This window comes from Glandiceps talaboti, chromosome 1 (genome assembly GCF_964340395.1).
Source record: "Glandiceps talaboti chromosome 1, keGlaTala1.1, whole genome shotgun sequence".
In the NCBI taxonomy this organism is placed as follows: domain Eukaryota; kingdom Metazoa; phylum Hemichordata; class Enteropneusta; family Spengelidae; genus Glandiceps; species Glandiceps talaboti.
In genome coordinates this window covers 6,522,099-6,541,867 of record NC_135549.1, presented here as the reverse complement: position 1 = coordinate 6,541,867, position 19,769 = coordinate 6,522,099, and the positions used below count along the sequence as shown (strand labels likewise).

General features: G+C 34.7%; 1 protein-coding gene across 5 annotated transcripts in view; it reads right to left on the bottom strand.

Annotated features, from left to right (window-relative positions):
• The window catches only part of LOC144438775 (uncharacterized), a 36,214-nt gene that overhangs the window by 15,100 nt on the left and 1,345 nt on the right, over window positions 1-19,769 (bottom strand). For 4 of the 5 annotated variants that reach the window (XM_078127946.1, XM_078127953.1, XM_078127961.1 and 1 more), the window contains exons 2-7: window positions 17,677-17,742; window positions 16,155-16,249; window positions 10,653-10,830; window positions 10,020-10,099; window positions 8,558-8,707; window positions 3,750-3,894 (exon numbers count right to left, since the gene is read on the bottom strand). In XM_078127946.1, coding sequence (XP_077984072.1) covers window positions 3,750-3,894; window positions 8,558-8,707; window positions 10,020-10,099; window positions 10,653-10,830; window positions 16,155-16,249; window positions 17,677-17,742 — 714 coding nt within the window. Of the gene's footprint in view, window positions 1-3,749; window positions 3,895-6,381; window positions 6,518-8,557; window positions 8,708-10,019; window positions 10,100-10,652; window positions 10,831-16,154; window positions 16,250-17,676; window positions 17,743-19,769 lie in introns of those variants that run through there. The other variant, XM_078127977.1, reaches the window with a different exon arrangement.

Genomic DNA, 19,769 nt, shown 5'->3' with positions numbered 1-19,769 from the left:
CTAGACTACATGTAGTTATTTGATACATTTTGACAAGATTCTCGTAGAGGTCTCACTAACTTCCTCCGTATACCCTTCACAGGATCACCAAAGACCTAAGAATTCCATACACTTAGCAACAGTTTACTGAGTATGTGGGTGGCTTTTTTTACGGCTATTTCTTTCAAGGTAACGAATGCATTCTTTTGAATGGAAGCTAGCTAGCTTCACAAACTATTGCAATAGTACACTGTGTATGATAAACAGGTTCAAAGGCACTGAAAGTCCCTGGGTATGCATCATGACTATTTACCTCCTACCTTCATGGAAACTCAGTCACACATAGCTTTCAATATGAAAGGAATCACAGTGTCATGTTCAATGTACATAGGTGATCGCTAGCCTGGAGCCAATATTCATTACAGGGCATTTCACTTCCTTCCACACAGGGAGGCTTTGATTCCTGGCTGGCTAGGTGATTGTGTTTGCATTTCTCATAGAAACTAGTTCAACACAGTGACATAATGTCATGGTTCACAGTTTACCTTTAACTCTGAAGAATTCCAACCAAGTCCAGTAAAATAATTCCAGAATTACAAATAAATGTTTAAGACCAATCTTATCTTTTCAAGGAAGCTGATGACTCCAAACTCTTGAGCAGCTAGTGCACTTCCGATTCAAATTTGAATTGCGTTAGCCCTCTTGGCATACACTTGTGTATACGACAGACACCACACAATTCATAAGTACACAAACTGTTGATCTGATATATTTACAACCTATCAGCAAATAGGATAATCACTGTGCAACAACTGTAACCTTTGGAACTTGTGGGATTTTTGGCGGGAATGCTATCACATCACACCACTCCACATGGCATACATTGACAACAACAATCCCCAAAACACATTGTAAGCAATACACAACACTGAAGGTTTATACTGATCTAAGTTTTGTCTGGACCACATTTACATGGGGATAATTACATCCACTCAAAGCAGTGACCTTGTTTTGGCAGTGTTGTTATGAGTGAGATTGCTATGTAACACTGACAGGTATATGGCAGTTTTATGTATTCTTTGCAGAGGGAGAGTTCAAAATAAAGCTCAACTAGGTACTTATTAACATGGAAGTCACCTTATCCTTGGTTACTATGGTGATATCACAATTAGCTGGTACTGCATGTACTGTAAGGTGGAGTCTTCAAGTACCACAGTGACCTCTGACCCCATTTGATTTTGTTTATTAGTGACCTTGGTAGGCCATAGTTTGAATAGTTAACTATACAGTCATCCTACATAGTTGTGACCTATATTTCAATCATCCAATTATTAATTCCCAGCTCAAATCAATCTAGCTTGGTATGAATACCTAGTCTAGTTCCTATACGATATCGTTACAATTTACACCTCCACTCATATAGTCTAGTTCCTATATGGTCCATATCGTTACAATTACACCTCCACTCACATAGTCTAGTTCCTATATGGTTCATATCGTAACAATTTACACCTCCCCTCAGTCTAGTTCTTATACAGTATCGTTACGATTTACACCTTCACTCACATAGTCGAGTTCCTATATGGTCCGTATCGTTACAATTTACACCTCCACCAACATAGTCGAGTTCCTATATGGCCCGTATCATTACAATTTACACCTCCACCAACATAGTCTAGTTCCTATATGGCCCGTATCATTACAATTTACACCTCCACCAACATAGTCTAGTTCCTATATGGTCCGTATCGTTACAATTTACACCTTAGTTAGAAACCACGTTGGCATCCAGACTACGAAAACCAAGATACTAATTCTACACGAAACCTTTATATCATAAGAATAATAATATAATATGCCCTATTTCTTTCCCTTTCATACAAGTCCTAGAAAACCTACATCACAGCCAAATACAATGTTGTATTTCTGCCTTCTCACAACATGTCACTTGACTCCAAGCCCCATAAGCACACATGTACATTTTGCAGAATTATCAATACTATGTTTAATACAGTGATGCCTAACAGAGACCTATACATGTATTTCATATATTAAATTATACCCTACTTCTTTCCCAACTCAGTTTCCTACCCCATACCAGTTATTAGCAAAGACCTATATTTCTGAGAATTATATGTAATAATGCTCTGCTTGATCTTATCACACAGTTGAGGACTATATACCAAAGAACATCAACTGCATTGTTTGCTCCCAGTAACAAATATCTTGTAATAATAATCATAAACATTCAATAAAAATAGGAACAAAGTGAGGAAATTGCTCTTAAAAACCACTTCACATTTTCATATCTCAACTTTCTGTTTTGTACAGGAATACACAGTATACATTTTGTAGTGTAGCCTTTGATATTTACAAATTCCACACAATTCATCAAACAGTAGCACATGAAAACATTGTAATAACAGAATTATTGTTTCAAGGATAGTGGAAGGTGAGAATGGTATAACTACAGGAGGTTAAGTTTACTACTTGACCAGATCAAATATATTGGAGTACATGTACATTACCTCTACTGTATTTCAATGATGTGATATATCGTTTTGTTCACCCTATCAGGCTCCTTAACTACTGGTGTGGCATGAATGTCAGTATCTTATAGACTAAACCTATTTCTGTATTGTGGTATTCACACTGTAAATTCTTCCCTATAATACCTGTACTTATGACAATAATGCTTACTCATTACATGTAACAACATACCAAATGTTGAATTCTTACATTCATGCATTATATAACAGTACAGTTTTATGAATATTGGAGAAACCTGAACATGAATTCTTATATTCATTAGTGGTATTTCTTCCATTATATAATACTACAGTACAGTTTTATGCATATTGCCATTGGACATCCATGTAGTAGCAATCCCCCACCACCACCACCCGCATTATATTGCATATTGGAGAAACCTGAACATGACTTCTAACATCCATGTCGTAGCACCCCCCTCCCTCCACTATATTGCATATTGGAGAAACCTGAACAGGTTGTTAAATTCAAGCATTCAATGCCAAAGGGTCACAGGAATGATCACTCACCATTAACAGAAAACACTAAAGGAGTTGAAACACAGGATCTACTTACAGCTTTATAAACATTAGGATGTCCTTATCAACAGTGACACATTGACCATGTATGACCATTTTGCTAATGGTAACAGGACTTCCTGATTTCAAAGAACACTTTTGGACCCAAAAAATAGAACATCCCAAGTTTCACTCCCCATTTTCTGTACACTTTGCTTCTCATGACAAATTTCTGTAGATTTTGGAGGGGACCTATGACTCAACTAATGAAATAGATTTTTGTCAAACCGTTCCCCTCCGTTGAATGATTGATTTGTCTGCACCAACAGGACTTGGATAATACAATGTCTAATTGGACTATCTGTAACTTAATGTCATAACCTCCTGTGACCCTTTCCTGGTTTAGGAGACAAGTCTCGTGACCCATGATGGCTCTGTACAATGTATGTAATGATGAACACTACAATCGGTGACTTTCTGGGCTTCAAGAATCCATATCAAACTACCTCGGTAGGCCTAATCCAATCTAAGCTTAGTATGCCTCATTAGGTAGACACTATTACATCAAAGTTACAACTGGATCATGTATTCCAACTGGACCATGAAATTGCATGGCCTAAACGAAAACTATGGTTATACCATCATCTCTTCACAGACTGTGGCATATAGAGATAATTAGATTCTGTTCTCTGGGAGTGATTTTTAAAAAAAATGTCAATTTACCTTTCTTGGAGTGATTTTATCTGTGATATCATACTGTCCAATACCAACAAAACTAAGTCCTAACCACCAAGGTAGTCCTGATTTGTCCTTTACTTCATAATAATGTACTCCATAGGTTGGTAGACTTTCTGCAATGGACATGTAACTGAAAAGAAAGCACAACAAATTTCAAATTTAGTTACTTGTAAAACAAAGAACATATAATACCACATATGGACCAACAACAAATGTATGCTTTTATGACAAGTTTATTTATTCCTTGTGCCCCTCCTTTTCCCAATTGAACAATACTGCATTTAAAGCTCAAGATCTATACAATCATTATAATTCGTAACATAATTTACACTTTAACTCCTTTTAGAAATCAGATAAAGTTTCTAACATAGAAAAGACTTTGCAGCAAACTAAATACATCACAGATGAGGTAATGTAAACCCATTCTGTCACAAGGTAGAGTAATTTCCCTAGTGTGTTCCACGCTGACAAGGTAGCATTCACTGTAATACTTACTACCTGGGCAGTATTTTATGACAATAATGTGTACTGTACTTTCTGAGTAGTCAGCCAGTCTGACTCAAGCCATCCCATCACGTTTCTATTATTATGAAATATCATCACATTTAGAAATGAATGGACTGAAATAACATGATCCCTGTGTGTGAAATTAAATCTGTATTGGCACACAGTGACAGGCGAACACATGCATAAACGTATGATGTCATGCCACTGCCTTATGCCCAGACAGAGAGAGCTTTCATTGACCAAAGATGTATGATGATAACTATGATAGACAGGGTGAGAGACCACATACAGAAGGGTACATTCATGGTAGAGGAAATAGAACTTTCTTAAAACTTTTGTGAAAGTAAAAACAAACTAGTACAATGAAGATAAAGTGAAACTGAACGTCACAGTTTTTTAAACGTCACAGTTTTTTGTTATTCAATTGCTCGTAATTCCAAGTAAGTCACAAATACATTAAATAGTTCTATGAACACGTACATCCATTGTTTTAATACATTTGGGAACATTTAAAGATGAAAGTGGTATTTTAACTACTGTTTCTTTTTAAATTTGTAACCATACATATGTAAATTATAAGCCTGCATGACCTTGATACATGAATTGAAATAACCAATTGTGAAAAGTTGAAGGTTTTTACTAAATATAAATATAGAAACCACATTTTTCTGTTGGTATAATAAAGTATTAATAAATAAATTTATACATATGGATGAAATTTCATGGGTGGACAAGACTAACACATTCCCCGCCCCAAACAGCTACAATACACTGAAAAGAATTTCTAGGAAATCCCACACAATATCAAGTGAACAAAAATTCCATGAACTTGGTTTCAATGTAAATCAACTGGTCTAAAATTGTATTTTGATGTTGGAGATTTTGGGTTATTTCATGTTTCAGAAGTTAATGGTACTACACTACTATACTACACCATCATATGGAAATATACTGGCAGTGAAAAAACAAAACACCCTTTCTCATCAATGAAGTAAAGAAAATATAGTCAGAATGAAATAGAAACTTATGTACAATGTAAATCGAACTTTCTTACCAAACAACTGAGATCACTTTGGAAGTTTAACATTAGACAGTAATTTACTAATTAGGTGTATTACCTCAGAAGTAAAGGAGGTTTATGGGAAATGCCTGGTGGGTAAACTACATCTTGGCATGTGTGCCAGACTTAAAACTACACCAATGGATACCTAAATGCAGTGAAAGGATCAAGGGCTAATTAGCGTATCATGGTGTACAGTTACATAGAAAAAAACCACATGTCTGTGCAGTCTACTGCTAGGCCCTATATGGAAATATTTACAAACTACACACACTATGAGAGCTGTCACAGTATATCAGGTTAGTTCCCAATAGATTCGTTGGTTTGGTGTGGGCAACTCCAACACATTCTCCATTGTCTACAGTCAGTAGTTGTTGTGGAATTATAGCTCAGGGCTGTTCCTCCAAAATTGTCCTTGCATTCAGTATCTGATTCATGAATTTTGTTTTTTTCTAATCTGACCTACAATGTTTCACAGCAGTTCACTTGATGTGAAACTATAAATAGTTAAAGTGCATAATAATGTTTTCAACACATTATCCGAAAGTAAAGCTACCAGTAAATACAATAAACTGCACAAAAATAGATCCTGAAATCGGCAAAATGGCAGTGTACTCTACGTTGCTGTTTGTAACACATTCGTCATTAAAACATATCAACAAATGTGAATAGCATATTTTACTGTCATCACTTGTTAATCAAATTGTTCAAAGCAATAAACATTTAGAAATAATCCCAGATGAAATCAAATACTAGTACATCTAATAATTCAAATGAATTGATCTGGTCAAGATGTATCTATCATGGGGGTTACATGTAGAATGGATACATCTGCAAAGAGGTGACTAAATGAGTTTGAACAGTACAATCATGTGTAGTGGTTTTGTGGTACTTGATAACCTATTCCATGATATCATTATCAACCCATGGTATGTGATATTGTCTTCTATTGTAACTGTAGTCTAGTTGACAACAGTGTAGACACCAGTTGGCAGTGTTCAACAGGTTGATACACCTGTGGTTGACAGTGTGTAAATAAAGACTACCTACCTACTATAACACTCAGTGAAATAAGTGACTATCTTCTCTTCTGTTCACTTCAAGAAAAGTCCCAAGGAAATGACAGAGACTGGTGAAGTTCAATGGATTTAAAGAACCCCACCTACACAAACTGACATTGCTATCAGTGACAATACAGGAAATGGTGCCAGTTGCAATACCATACGTAGTTACTGTTATGGTGCAAAGGTTGACTCATACTGATATGCAAATTAGATTATACTACTGATAGGTAGGGGTGTACAATTGACATGTGCAGGGACAAGTTTCTACATGAACCAAAATTAGATGAAGCAAGGGTTTTTTTTCAGCAGTAAACACCCCTATAATGTATTTTCATTGGACAAATTTACCAGATAATAACAACAGATAAATACAGGTATATTATATCAAAAGATTTGGAAGGGGTAAGAAGAAATACAAACACAACAAACAACCTAAACAAAATAAAGCTTTTCCTTCCACCTCAGCAACTCCTACAAGTCTTCAATCCACAACTATTCAGATTGTCAGATTAAAGCCAAGATTACACTGGTAGACACATTTTAAAATCATAACACTGGTATCTACAGTTCTGAAGATGTTATGTTTTGAGTTCATCACCATTTTTTTGTACTTACTCCCCATTTTGAAATGAGCAGCAACCATGCTTCTAAATATAACTTTTATGGAAACTGAAGGAAGTTCCATGTCATGTAACTTTCCACCACTACCATAGTAAGTATTCTCTCTTCAACTCAACTCAAAACACATGATAAGAAGTCATTTTGACATAATGAAACCAGTCAACCATACAACGTGGCCTTTTTCTTCACCTAACCATAGTTAGTGATATCCTCTCAAATGATTTCTCTATAGGGATCACACAATGCAAATGCTCTTTGAATAACTAATGTATTCACTGGTCTCATGAGTATTAATATAGAGTTAAGTTTCATTTCACTATTTATTTGATGTAAGATTATTCTTATTATGGCAATGGAGATGAGAGTATCAGTTCTAAGGTTAGTCATACTTTTCATACAACATATAATTTACTATGTTGTGCCTGTAACAGTTGGTCATAACATGAAACAATTCATAATCCTTCAAAATATACAATTATTTATGCCGTTTTCTCCATTTTCAAATAAACTAAAATGAAAGCCTATCATTTTCTATGTACCTCCTCACAAGTTGAGGAACATGAAACCAAGGCATAGCATGCCAACTACTTGCACTCAACACTTTGAGTAAAAGTTTAACCCTTCAGAAATAGAGAGTTCAAGTGGAGGTCAGCGTTTCAATGAATTCAATGTTAATATGACATTGATGGCAGCAGCTGGCCTTTAACTACTACAGCAACAATTCCATGAATTTACCTTTCTAATCTTTTCCCCGTTCAAAATGGAGACAAAAACATCACAACAAAGGTAATGGGCCACCAATGTACATATCTGTTCTCATATACCCTTGAACGCTTGTAATTGTGATGTATTCACCAATGTAATCTGATCAGTCCTACATTCACAGGTAAATTGGGTCTACTTTTTTACGTACTTTATATACCTCTCCATAAGTAGAAGATAGATTGCTATACAAGTAGCTAGAAAACCAGTCCTGTAAGTGAGTTGTTTTGATGGGATTTCTCAAACTGTGCACTAGTGCGTGTCACAAACTCATACAACAATAATTTCAAACACCTGGTTCTTGTAATAACGTTTTCATCTCATATTTGCCCAGGAACTGTTTATATTAATCATTATCAATATTTCATATGACTTATTAATAACAATCCACCCAGGATAGTTATTCAAATGTGAAACAGGATACTTTATTTTGAAAGCTAATGGATAAGAAACTATCAAACGGGAAATGAATAATATATAGCTCTGCTGTGTTTCATAAAACAGAGGTCTGGTTTCCATCAGTTGTCAAAAAACTGTAGGTATCAGAGTTATTGCTGAAATTAACACTATGGGTGTAAATGTACTGTTTTCTGTCAACATGACAGACCAGTATTGGCCAACAGTGAATCAGTCTGAAGACACACAACACAATGTGTTTATAAGATGATGCCATTACCTATTGACTGTAAATGGCACCATATTGACAGTAACACAGCCATCTTATAACAACACAGTTACCTGTGTCTCCATCAAAAAAAAAGGTACAGATTTTGACTTACTTGACTATTGCTTGTCCACGGGTCTCACCAGATATTCTCTTGTAGTAGTAAAGTACCCTGTCCTCACAATATGTTAGTGAGGGATGTTCCTTTAACGCACTTGTTGGCAGTACTGGAAGTTTCTTGAGATCGTTTTTAGCTGCATAGTCACTGTAGGATAAGAAATGGTGGGTTTGTAAGCACAGCTACACTGTGAAAATAGCATTCCATTCTGCACCACTACACATAATTAACCTTTACCTGACTAACTAAATACTTAGGCTCCATCTGGTGACAGATATTTTTAGAAAACTGTTGGTGAATAAAACTCCAAAAAAGACCACACATGTGTGTACAAATCTTCATGACAATGTGTACTCTTCCCACTCAGCATGCAGGCATTACTGAATTGCCAACAGCTATTACCAGTGAACAATGACATGTATTATTCCCCTCACGCAGCCAACTCGGGGTTATATGTACAGTCTTCCCCTTGGGTATTTTACATACTCCAGCTTCAACCATTTAATTTCAAGGGAACAATAGCAATTTACATATCTTTTACGAATGGAAATATTATTCCTCCCACATACAAATTAGCTGATACTATATGGTCTCGTTGTCAGAGAACACTGAAGTATATATGTACATCACTCATACTACCAGACTTGACAATACATTGAACATTAAACATTATATCCGTTATCAATAACTCAAATCAGTATGACTTTTAGTATGAAATATGTTAGGAGAAATTTCCATTGTATAAATATTTGCTTGATGTAAATTTTAACTACTTCGTTCTTTCAGTTATATTTGACAGAATTAAATTTCAGAGTGTAGTTTAGGAAGCCATTTAATATTGCAATTTTGAGTTTTGACAGGCTTTAATATTTTGGATGGTTACTTAATGAAATGAACTTAATTTCAGTGAATCATTAACGATTTTACCATACAGAAAAGTACAGTAATAGCACAGTACAATATGGTGTATTGCAGTGCAGCACAGTACACAATATACAGTGAAGCCGTACTATTTTGTATGAAATGGTAGAGTAAAATTTCTACATCTGATTTCAATCAGTTCCTCTATTTCTCATTGTCAGTTTGAAAACACTGTTCAAACTCAAGTGGACACATCGTTGAATTGATTGACATGTCTTCAATGACACAACATAGATCATGTAATTTTGATTATTTGAACTCTTACATGGCCATAACTACTATATTACTGAAAAAATATACAAAATGTTGAGAAAATACACAACACTATACTAGATATTTTCATTATAAAGTAATTCTGAGTAATGGATTCAGGCGCTATATAAATTGTTTGATTGATTGATTGATTGATCATAAACAAAACGCAACTGAATCTGTCAAAAAATTCCTATGTAAGTAGTGATTACATAATTATAATCACTAAATAATATTTTTCTTATTTTTCTTTGTAAGACTACTAATATTTTGTATGAAATCTTACCTTGTAAAATCACCTTGAGTTGCTTGTAATACATGAGCTGCTAGTTCAAAAGCAGTTTCAGTATCAACTTCTAATTCTCCCTGAAAATAAATCAAGTGCAATAACACTATGTCACCACCTGTTTCCTGAATTTATGTCAAAACAGTGACCACAGGATGACCTGCATGGAATGTTGTCATGGTACTATTGGAAGTCAAAAGACAGCTGGTAAGTATGGACTTTAACAGTTATTAGACATCACCACACTAAGCCTAACAAAACTTGTTTGTATCTCTTAATGCTAAAGTACTTTTTTGAGCCATTACTGTGCAACCACTTAATTTGTTTAAAGTCACCACATCTTTGTTCTATAAGCCTGCAATTTGTAAAGCTAAAGAATATCCATTGTGTGTATTTATAAATACAACACCACTGAGAGAGGGCTCTCTTTATTATGCATCCACCTAACACTGCTTGTCAGTATTATGTGTACACACAGAATTTACATGAAATTTACATATCTACATGTAGCCAGTGGGTACATTTTTAACATAACTGAACTAAGAATGACAGGCCTCTAGTAGTGTTATGTACACATGACCTAAAATATGGGGGCTTTCATAAATTTACCTCACAATAGTTATGTGAACTTACATTAAAGACAGATTGTTTGGCTTGCAAATAAAATAGTTCTACGGTGACTGAATCTCTCAGTATTGTGATGCTCTCCACAAAGAAACGAACTTTGAAGTACAGTACAAGTGTTCCACTTCTCTTGGGGAATTCATGTTCCATAACTTTCCTGTCATGTTGAAGCCAGTTATAATGACCCCTGTCAAAAGACAAACAAAATCACAATCAAATTAATCACATCAAAATGAAAGCACACAGTCCAATATTCCATTTTAATAATAAGTGATAAATATGTACACATTTTTGACATTTATTGACCTAAAACACAAATATTAAAACATTTTTGTTTGACATTCTTCCATTGACACAAAGTTCAACAAGGTAAGCTCATTAGCAACAGTCATAATATTTGGACCGATGCAAAAATTTACATGGAATGCATGAGCGAGTGGGCGACAAAACTACTGGCGTCCAAGATTTATTGCAGACTGTTCTCGTTTGTCTTTGTCATGTAAATGGGCGTTTTTTTACATGCACTTTGATGTATTCTAATGGCATATTGTCATTATTTCCCCCTAAATGCAAACTTTGTTCTGTCTAGTGCTGTGCCACTCACAGACACATTGTTTTAATGCAAATCTGATTACGAAATAACTTTTTTTTTTTTTAAATTCCCAATTCATTCTAATTAAGTTATTTTCATTTCTTGTAATTAAAGGATATATATAGCCTGTAGATCTGAATGTTTCCTTAACCATTAACACTACCATGCCTACTTTTAGTAGTGCTTTTTTTCCTTTTAGTGTATAATTACATGTTGGGGCTGACTGACCAGACACAATAAAGGTATTGATTTAAAACTCCTTGCCTGAATCTCAGCTGCTGTCTGTCTACCTTTTAACATTATGTGATACACATATCAATATATAATGTCCATTTGGGTAGTAGTGTTGTTGGCAGGACAGCTCAAGGGAATATAATCAATTTTGACAAGTACTTCAAGTTATTCCAACTATAACCATAATTTTGCATACTTGAATTCAAAAGAGATCTTTGATCGCAGTATGACATAAATTGTTGGAGACACTGTCTCATAAACCATAAGTATTTAAGTATTATGAATGGGATAGAATCATTTTTACGACAAATTCTTGACAAAAAATGATAAGAAGTGTCAGAATTTTTTATCAGTAATGACAGTATATCATCATATTTCTCAACCCAAAAGACAAAGCAATGAGAATTTTGAGAGACCGCAGGACTGCATAATATGATATATTTACTTTGATTCTCTAAATTTATGATAAAAGCATTTTCTGAAGATTAAATTACTAATATTTAGGTGCAATGAAGTTAAAATGAAAATGAGTGGCATTCTTTTTTTTCGGTTCTTTTCAAAAGATATCAGAAAGGAGTGTGCGATGCCAATTAAATAATACACAATAGAATAGAATCTTTTATTGCATCCGATAAGAAAACTACATTTCTTCATGGGATTTTTTTTTGTAATAAGTATTGGTGCTAAAACAAACTAGTAAATATATAAACTACAGTAATAATAGTTAAATAAGGTTTATAGTACATGTTAATAATTCAAAACTGTGTAAACAGCGCCCTCAAGTACATGTCAAAATTTTGAACCTGTGCCCTTCACAGATGATGGATATCCCCCCCTACTGTGCATACTCTATGAATCAAAGTTTATCCAACACCATTCACATTTCTGTCACAATCTGTCATTGAACTTGACACATGTCCTTCACTTCTATATTTAAAATCCAGGATGTGACAAACAGTTATCCTGTCCTGATTCAACTTTAAGTGACATACATACACAATGGCTATGTCAAAAGGTTAATTTGTAAATGCATCTAAATATTTTCTTGCTGTAAATTTCTATGTGTGCAAACCTTTTAAATGTAATTAGTTTGCCTATTCTATATAAAGCACAGTTTGTTTGTCATGTCTGAAAGAATGTTTGTTGTGCTGCACCTGCTCTACCTTTCAAGTGCTCCTCAGCAAGGAGAATAAAAGTTGAATGCTAAATTAGCACCATACACAGGGAGAAGAATGCTCTTTTCCATATTGAAAACTAAATGTACCTGTACTAACATAGGGTAAGTAAGTAATTATTTAATTACATTTTCTTTAAGTTTTCCATTTCCAGAATTTATAAGAAAATGACAGCATGGATTTCAGATCAAGAATGCTAATGAAAGGGGCATTTTCAACCAATGATATGATATTTTTATATCTTCATATTTAATAATTTGATAGATATTAATAATGAAGTGCAAATGAGGACCGGGAAATTAATGACATAGGACACTCTAAATTTTGACAAACTATCCTGTACAGACAATAATTATGTAGTTAGTTTCCTGCTACAATTATCAGACACTGCCAAATGAATTCACCATTACAAATACAGAATGAATGACACATGATGTACTGTACATGATGATGAATCCAATGGGTAGAATTTAAAATGCACTTTTGTACACAGATCAGTTATTATAGTTTGGTATGTTGAGAAGAAAGAACATTCACTATTTTTCTTCTTTGATAATTTCTCTAATATTCATGAATTTGTAATGGTTATTTTGCAATATGTTCGTTTTAACTTGCATAACTGTACATGCAAATTACAAATTGGATGAGATTGACCTTTTGACCTTTAAAGGAATACATGACATGTACCATGGATGTTTTCGAACATGTCTGTAACGGTCCATATTTTGAGAGAATGAGTACACCTACTGAGTAACTTGCAGAAGTTGATTTCGCACTACACATGATATGTTTTATTTGGTACTCTGCCAGAAATTTCTGGGGTTAAATTCTATAATTCTGACACACAGAACAACCACAGCATGGTTATTAGCTAACAAATTACTCCAGAAGAGCCTTGAAGCTGGATATCTACCCATAAGGTTAACAGATGCTATATTGAAAGCTATGTTTAACTGCCAGTAATCAGTGAACTGAATACTGTGACTATGCCAGCACCAAGTTACCAGTAACTTTACATAAATATTCATTCATTTAAGCGTACTAAAACTTGATATTTAGATAATGGAGAAATTCTTCAAGATCAAATTCAAGGTTAAGTCCCACAAGGAATTGAGAGTCAACCCTGAGTAAACATGAGACTGTGTGCTTAGTTAGCGTGACTGGACAACAGGGATCAGTATTAGCAAATGATGGAATGAGATCAATCTGAAAGGCTGTTGGTGAATGGTTAATGAACCAACAGTTCTACCATGAATGTCACTGAACAGCGGGCTATCAGAGTGAAATCTTTCAACTACGTAATCCACTACATGCATATTGTGTAGGGCCTAAACATGAGCTGATAATCACAAATAAACTGCTCCACTACAATGTACTTCAGTGTTATACCATTCTATTTGAAGGTGAGAATTTGGACTAGAAATCTCTGCCCTGTCCTTACGTTTATGCTCTGCCCTTGACTGAAATCTTGAACTGTGATAGGAACAGGAAATTTAGAAATTTAGTAACATTATGATTATGGTCAAGGCTGGTCTGATATATCACTAATAGACAGTAAGCAATGCATAAAACTGTCCAAAACCAATAAAGCCAGGAGACAGATGCAGCCCCCAAACAGTAAATCAAATTCCATCTTTAACCTCTTAGTTTTAACGGTCGGTATAATAAGTTTTAACACAGCAATTTCCTGCAAATTTCTGAACAAAATTTATGCGTTCACATAACTTTTTGGTGAGAGTTTCAATTTCGTCTTAAAACATAAATGATAAGTTTGTATTCACAAAACTGGTGAAATTGTGCAAGTTCTCTCATCTTTCCATATGCTAAATGTTTGGTAGGATAGCTGTTTACTATACTCTGTCATATTGGTGAATGTATACACATCATGCACAGGTAATCGGATCCTACAGCAACTTTAACTTCATTATACTTTGAAATTCAGCCATATCAGCAGGCTGAAAGAAACACCCGTCTCCTTGACTCACAGACTATTACCACGATGTTGAGTGAACCATAATAATGCAGTGGAGTCTCTAGTTATAAGTTACAGTCGGAATCCATTGGTATGATTGGGTTAAAATGAGAGAACACCCAAAGAGATTGATTGTGCTAAGGTGAACTCAGTTTGCTGATTACTTTGTGATTGTCAGAATCCTACCAAATGCAATTGACCACATGATATATATGCTGGCATATGACTAGGACATACATATAGTACATATTCATTCCTCTTGGTAATTTGCTCAAGTCTGAAGTCTATTTGCTGGACAACTAATACCCTCTGTGGGATCATAAAATGCAGTTATAAAACTCAAGTTGACCTAGTTTGAACTACAATGTTAAAGATACAATTTATCATTATATGACTATAAACCAGACAGAAAGGGCAAAATTTTACCCAACTACACTGTCACATTCTTTTATTTTGCAGTTTTTTCCGTCTTTCTGCTGACAGCACTAAAGCTGACCTCATTCCAACTATTGTTCAAGAGACCAGACAGAAAGGGTACAGTTGTACCCAAACGATACTTTCAGCTTCTTTTTCTTCTATTTTGCTGTCTTTTCCTGTTCCTACTCTCCCTATGGCTATGGACAGATACAAATCATATTCCTGTCCAAACACATTGAATGGACACCGTATTTTATTGTTTTAATCTAACATTGTTCTATGTACAAATCCCATTTTCAATCTGATTATCATGCCCCAACATGCACAGATCTTGTTTATACTGGATCAGAGGTGAAATCATTCCAATAAACACCAATTTCCCAGCGACTGTGTCTGCAGATTTACCAAAGATAGATGAAACTTACTTTCTGTACAATATGACATAAACCAACACAAGTGGATAGTTTCAAATGACAATATCATTACTCACATCAGTAACTGGTCTGACTTGAAGTAACCCTTCTATTTCAAATCTATCATTATAAACACAAAGCTGGACACAGTGACTAATCAAACTACAAACATAGGTTTGCAATTGATGGTACAGTTTGTCATGTAATGACTTCTGTATATCCTTAGGCTAAATCAGTATTATTCATGAAACAATTGAAATGATAATGAAGTTATTATGAGGGTAAGAAATACAGAGGTTTGTGTAACACATGTCAACAAAGGCATGCTAGTTCTTTACATAGAAGTGTATTATTAACATGATATGCCCCCAGAAATTACAGTGTATTTGTGGTACTTGTGTGTACACAGAGCTTTACTCATTGTTCACTCCCCATGCACAATAGCATGATGAACTGCCTGCTTTACTATAGGTTTGACAGAGGCCAATAGAAACGACTTAGAAAAAGAAGCCATCCATTTCAAACATACCTGAGTGTACTGACGTCAATGTTGGTTGGGAATATGCCAGGAAATGTAAACACTATCATTGTTTATAGGTATTAATGTGAACATCCAACCAACCACACCTAAAAATGACTCTCAATTCATTTTTTTACTGATTAATAATGAGAATATATCTCACGAGCATTGCAACAACAAAAACTTACGTTTCATCGTTGAAAGCTAATCCAAAGTACTCTTTTTCTTTCAAATTGAAGTGTGATGTAACCAGATCCAGCAAGTCTCCTGCTATTAGCTTGGGCTGTAGATACAAAAGGAGATTAATTTCATCTTAGAATCAATAGACATGAACATATTAAAAAGAATATATTGTTACAGCAATCAATTTCCTGAATATTCTTATGAATAATACAGTGCTATTCCTGCAATACATTTATTGGGCTGTGACAAAATAACCTGGCAGAACAAATTTATATATTTTGTTTTGCTTTCCTTTAAAATATACAGTCAAATTAAGGCTGTTGTTGTGGTTGATAAAGAATGCTTTATTCTGTAATGACTTAGAGGTAGGATTGGTGACATTCTTTTGTAGGGTACATGCATGACATTTCTTACTCATTGCTTGAGGCACAACAGTGTTACTGTCATGCTACTGTCACAGAAAGTCGCTTTGTATTATTGGGTTTAGTCAGCATCACAAGCGAAAGGTAAAAATTATGATCTTAATGTCTTCTAAGGGTGCAACCTTCTCAGGATTTATTACCTTGTCGTGGATATTTGTGACTTGTCAGGCAATAATCTATTTCCCTTTAACATCCCCCTGGGGCATACACACCTACTTTATTGCAGTAGTTAGCCCTTGGTTTTGTCAAATACGACAAGGGGCAAATGATATGCCCTTCTATAGCCTTGGCATGTTTACTACTCTGTTGTACATCTACATTCCTGTTCAACAGAACTGACACTTTCAAGATATCACTCGTCAGGTTGTTGAGTGCTACCTTTTAGTGGCTGCAAGTCAAAAACAAAGCTCTCGGGGATGACTTTATTAAAAGAATACAGACAAGCAGGCAAGCATTGTCCATCACATATGGACTATTACTAATTCATACCACAGTAAAACTAAAAGATGAAGACACAACACAGACTGCTGCCAATTCACACAAATGAAAACACACAATTCCTATTCATTTGCAAGTTACTTGTCATCTCTGAGACTATCCACCAGGGAATATAATACATGTACTGAACACTGCTCATTAGTGCAGATTCCAATAATTACGCCATCTGAGTGGATATTATAACCAGTGGAATGTAGGAAACATGTATTTCTCCCTCAAAATAAGAACTTTACATAAAGCCGATTCTAATTAGCAACTAACTGTGGATGACATGCCCTTATACATTCCATTTCAAGTATGTACCAACTACCATCTCTCCAACTGAGCAATGCAGTCCATTTTCAACTTTGTCAAACATATGATATTTGTGTTAAGTGTGTTTGGGTCATATTAGAGAAATGCCAAATCATTTTTTTCATTCTTGTGAAAAATATTTCATAATTTGCAGCCAAAACATGCCTTGTACACATACAGATTTGACCAGCAATGTTAACACATACCATATTGTATGAATTTCTATTTTGGTATGATATCAAAATTCAGTACATGTACATGTTATGATTTACCTAATAATATTACCAACATGTAATTTCATGTGACAACTTACCTGGACCAGGAACTCCAGACGTCTGTCGTCCAGGAGAACTACCTGAGTCCGTCGCCCTTCATTCATCTGAAATAAAATATGAAATTGAATTAATCATTTCATTTTTACAAAAGTAGCTCAAAGGAGCTGTGTCGTACGTGGTATCAATGACATATACATAATTGATTCAAACTATGCTGATGCCATAGAAACCACTGTATGCGACAGTATGGACAATTTACCATTGTATTTCTCAACACATTGGAATAAAATGTTATTCTCTTACCATCTGTGCACCTGCTTTCATTCCTGGTGATGTTTATGGACTGGCATCACACAGGCTAGGTCTAATCTATGCTTTTACTGTCAGTGAAATAACTACTATACTGCCCTTTTTTTTATAATGCTTGATTTATGATGTACACAGGACTTTGAAACAGGAAATAACGTATTCATTTATGTGCATTTTTTTCTGATTTTGGTAACAATTCAGAGGAAGGATATACATTTAATTTATCTGTCACTGTGTACACCAGATACAATAATTGGCCATCCACCTTACCTACCATTATGTTAAAAATTATTACAAGTTGTCAATCAAACCATCTTTGCTAATGGTATTAACTAGATACAGTGATTGACAGAGCAAAGCAAAATAACCTACCCAGCCTGTGACATATAACATAACTCATGGTGTCAGGTGGTCTGGATACTGCTGAACAGTGACAGACAGCTGACATTTTATAACATCATGTTTTGTTTGTTTTTAAAACGATTGTTTTTTCAGTATGATAAAAAGAAGGAAATTCATTAGTGTTTCCAGTACTATGAAACAGCCTTGAGTTCAACAGCTGTTCAGTAATATCCTTCACAATGATATATCTATGGATTAACTAGTAACATGGTCACCTTCTAGCATAAATACATCAACATTTTTATTTGTACAGTTTACTTTGTAAAAATCTAAATACGCTTTCCAAGACGGCTGAAAATGGACAGCAAAATATAGTTCAAACATTTGATACCAGTGCAATAACGATTAGCTGCACCTACAAATTCCATTGTTCATCAGGTCTTGTACAGTTTTCTTTTCCCATTGTTGTCAATATTGGTATTCAAAATGGATAACAATAGCATCGGTCAATGAACAGGAAATGGTGGTAAAGTTCACACAAACCACAAAAATTTCACCTGTATCATTCATCCGGGTTAATTACCTCTGTGAATTCTAATATTTTCCACATTTTTTGTTTTTACACATAGAAGTACTAGATGTGGAACTACTAGAAAACATGTAATTGACTGCCATTTTCATACAGAAGTGGATACTATATTATGAGTTTGATAGACAAAAAAGATAACAATTCTGTAGTCATTTCAAAAATGTGGAAAGTGAGATATTTTAACATTGCCAAAGGTGAGGTAATACATTTCTCCTCACAAATAAGAAGTAAATATAAAACACAGATCTTACTATTTCCTTTTTGCTATCATTAGATGTCAGGCCAACAAATGCACCGACAGCTAGACAGCAATGCAGTTCTGACACTGTTCAGTTCTGATAAGGTTTGCCACTTCAATGCCCTATGTTTATCCAATGTATTATTCTTAGGTAGCAGTCAGGATATTAATGTCCTGTTCCATTCACTTCCTGTACTATATAACCTACTGTACTGGAAACTCCTACCTTATAAATCTTTGACCGACGGAAACTGCTAACTCTTGACAACATGTTGAGACGTTTTCAAATTGTCACCTAAATTCTGAAGTGATCTGTTTTCACACAGATTCAATGATATTACTAAATTTAGCTGCTCATACTAGGTCAAAGTGAAGAAGTCTATCTGTCAACAAACCTATTTATCAGACAAATATCAAGTCAGAGGTAAATCAAAGTAGTTTATCAGATATACCATATCAATAGATTTGGAGTCTGTTACTAATCAATGAATAGAAATAGTATTGGATTATTGTACTTGAAACAATTCTTATTATTTTACATCACCCTGGAAAATCTTTCAAAAATGCACTGACATTTACAAACAATGTAAGAACAGACAAAATCAGACGTAAAGTACACAGACAAAACAAAACCTGAAGGATAACATAATCAG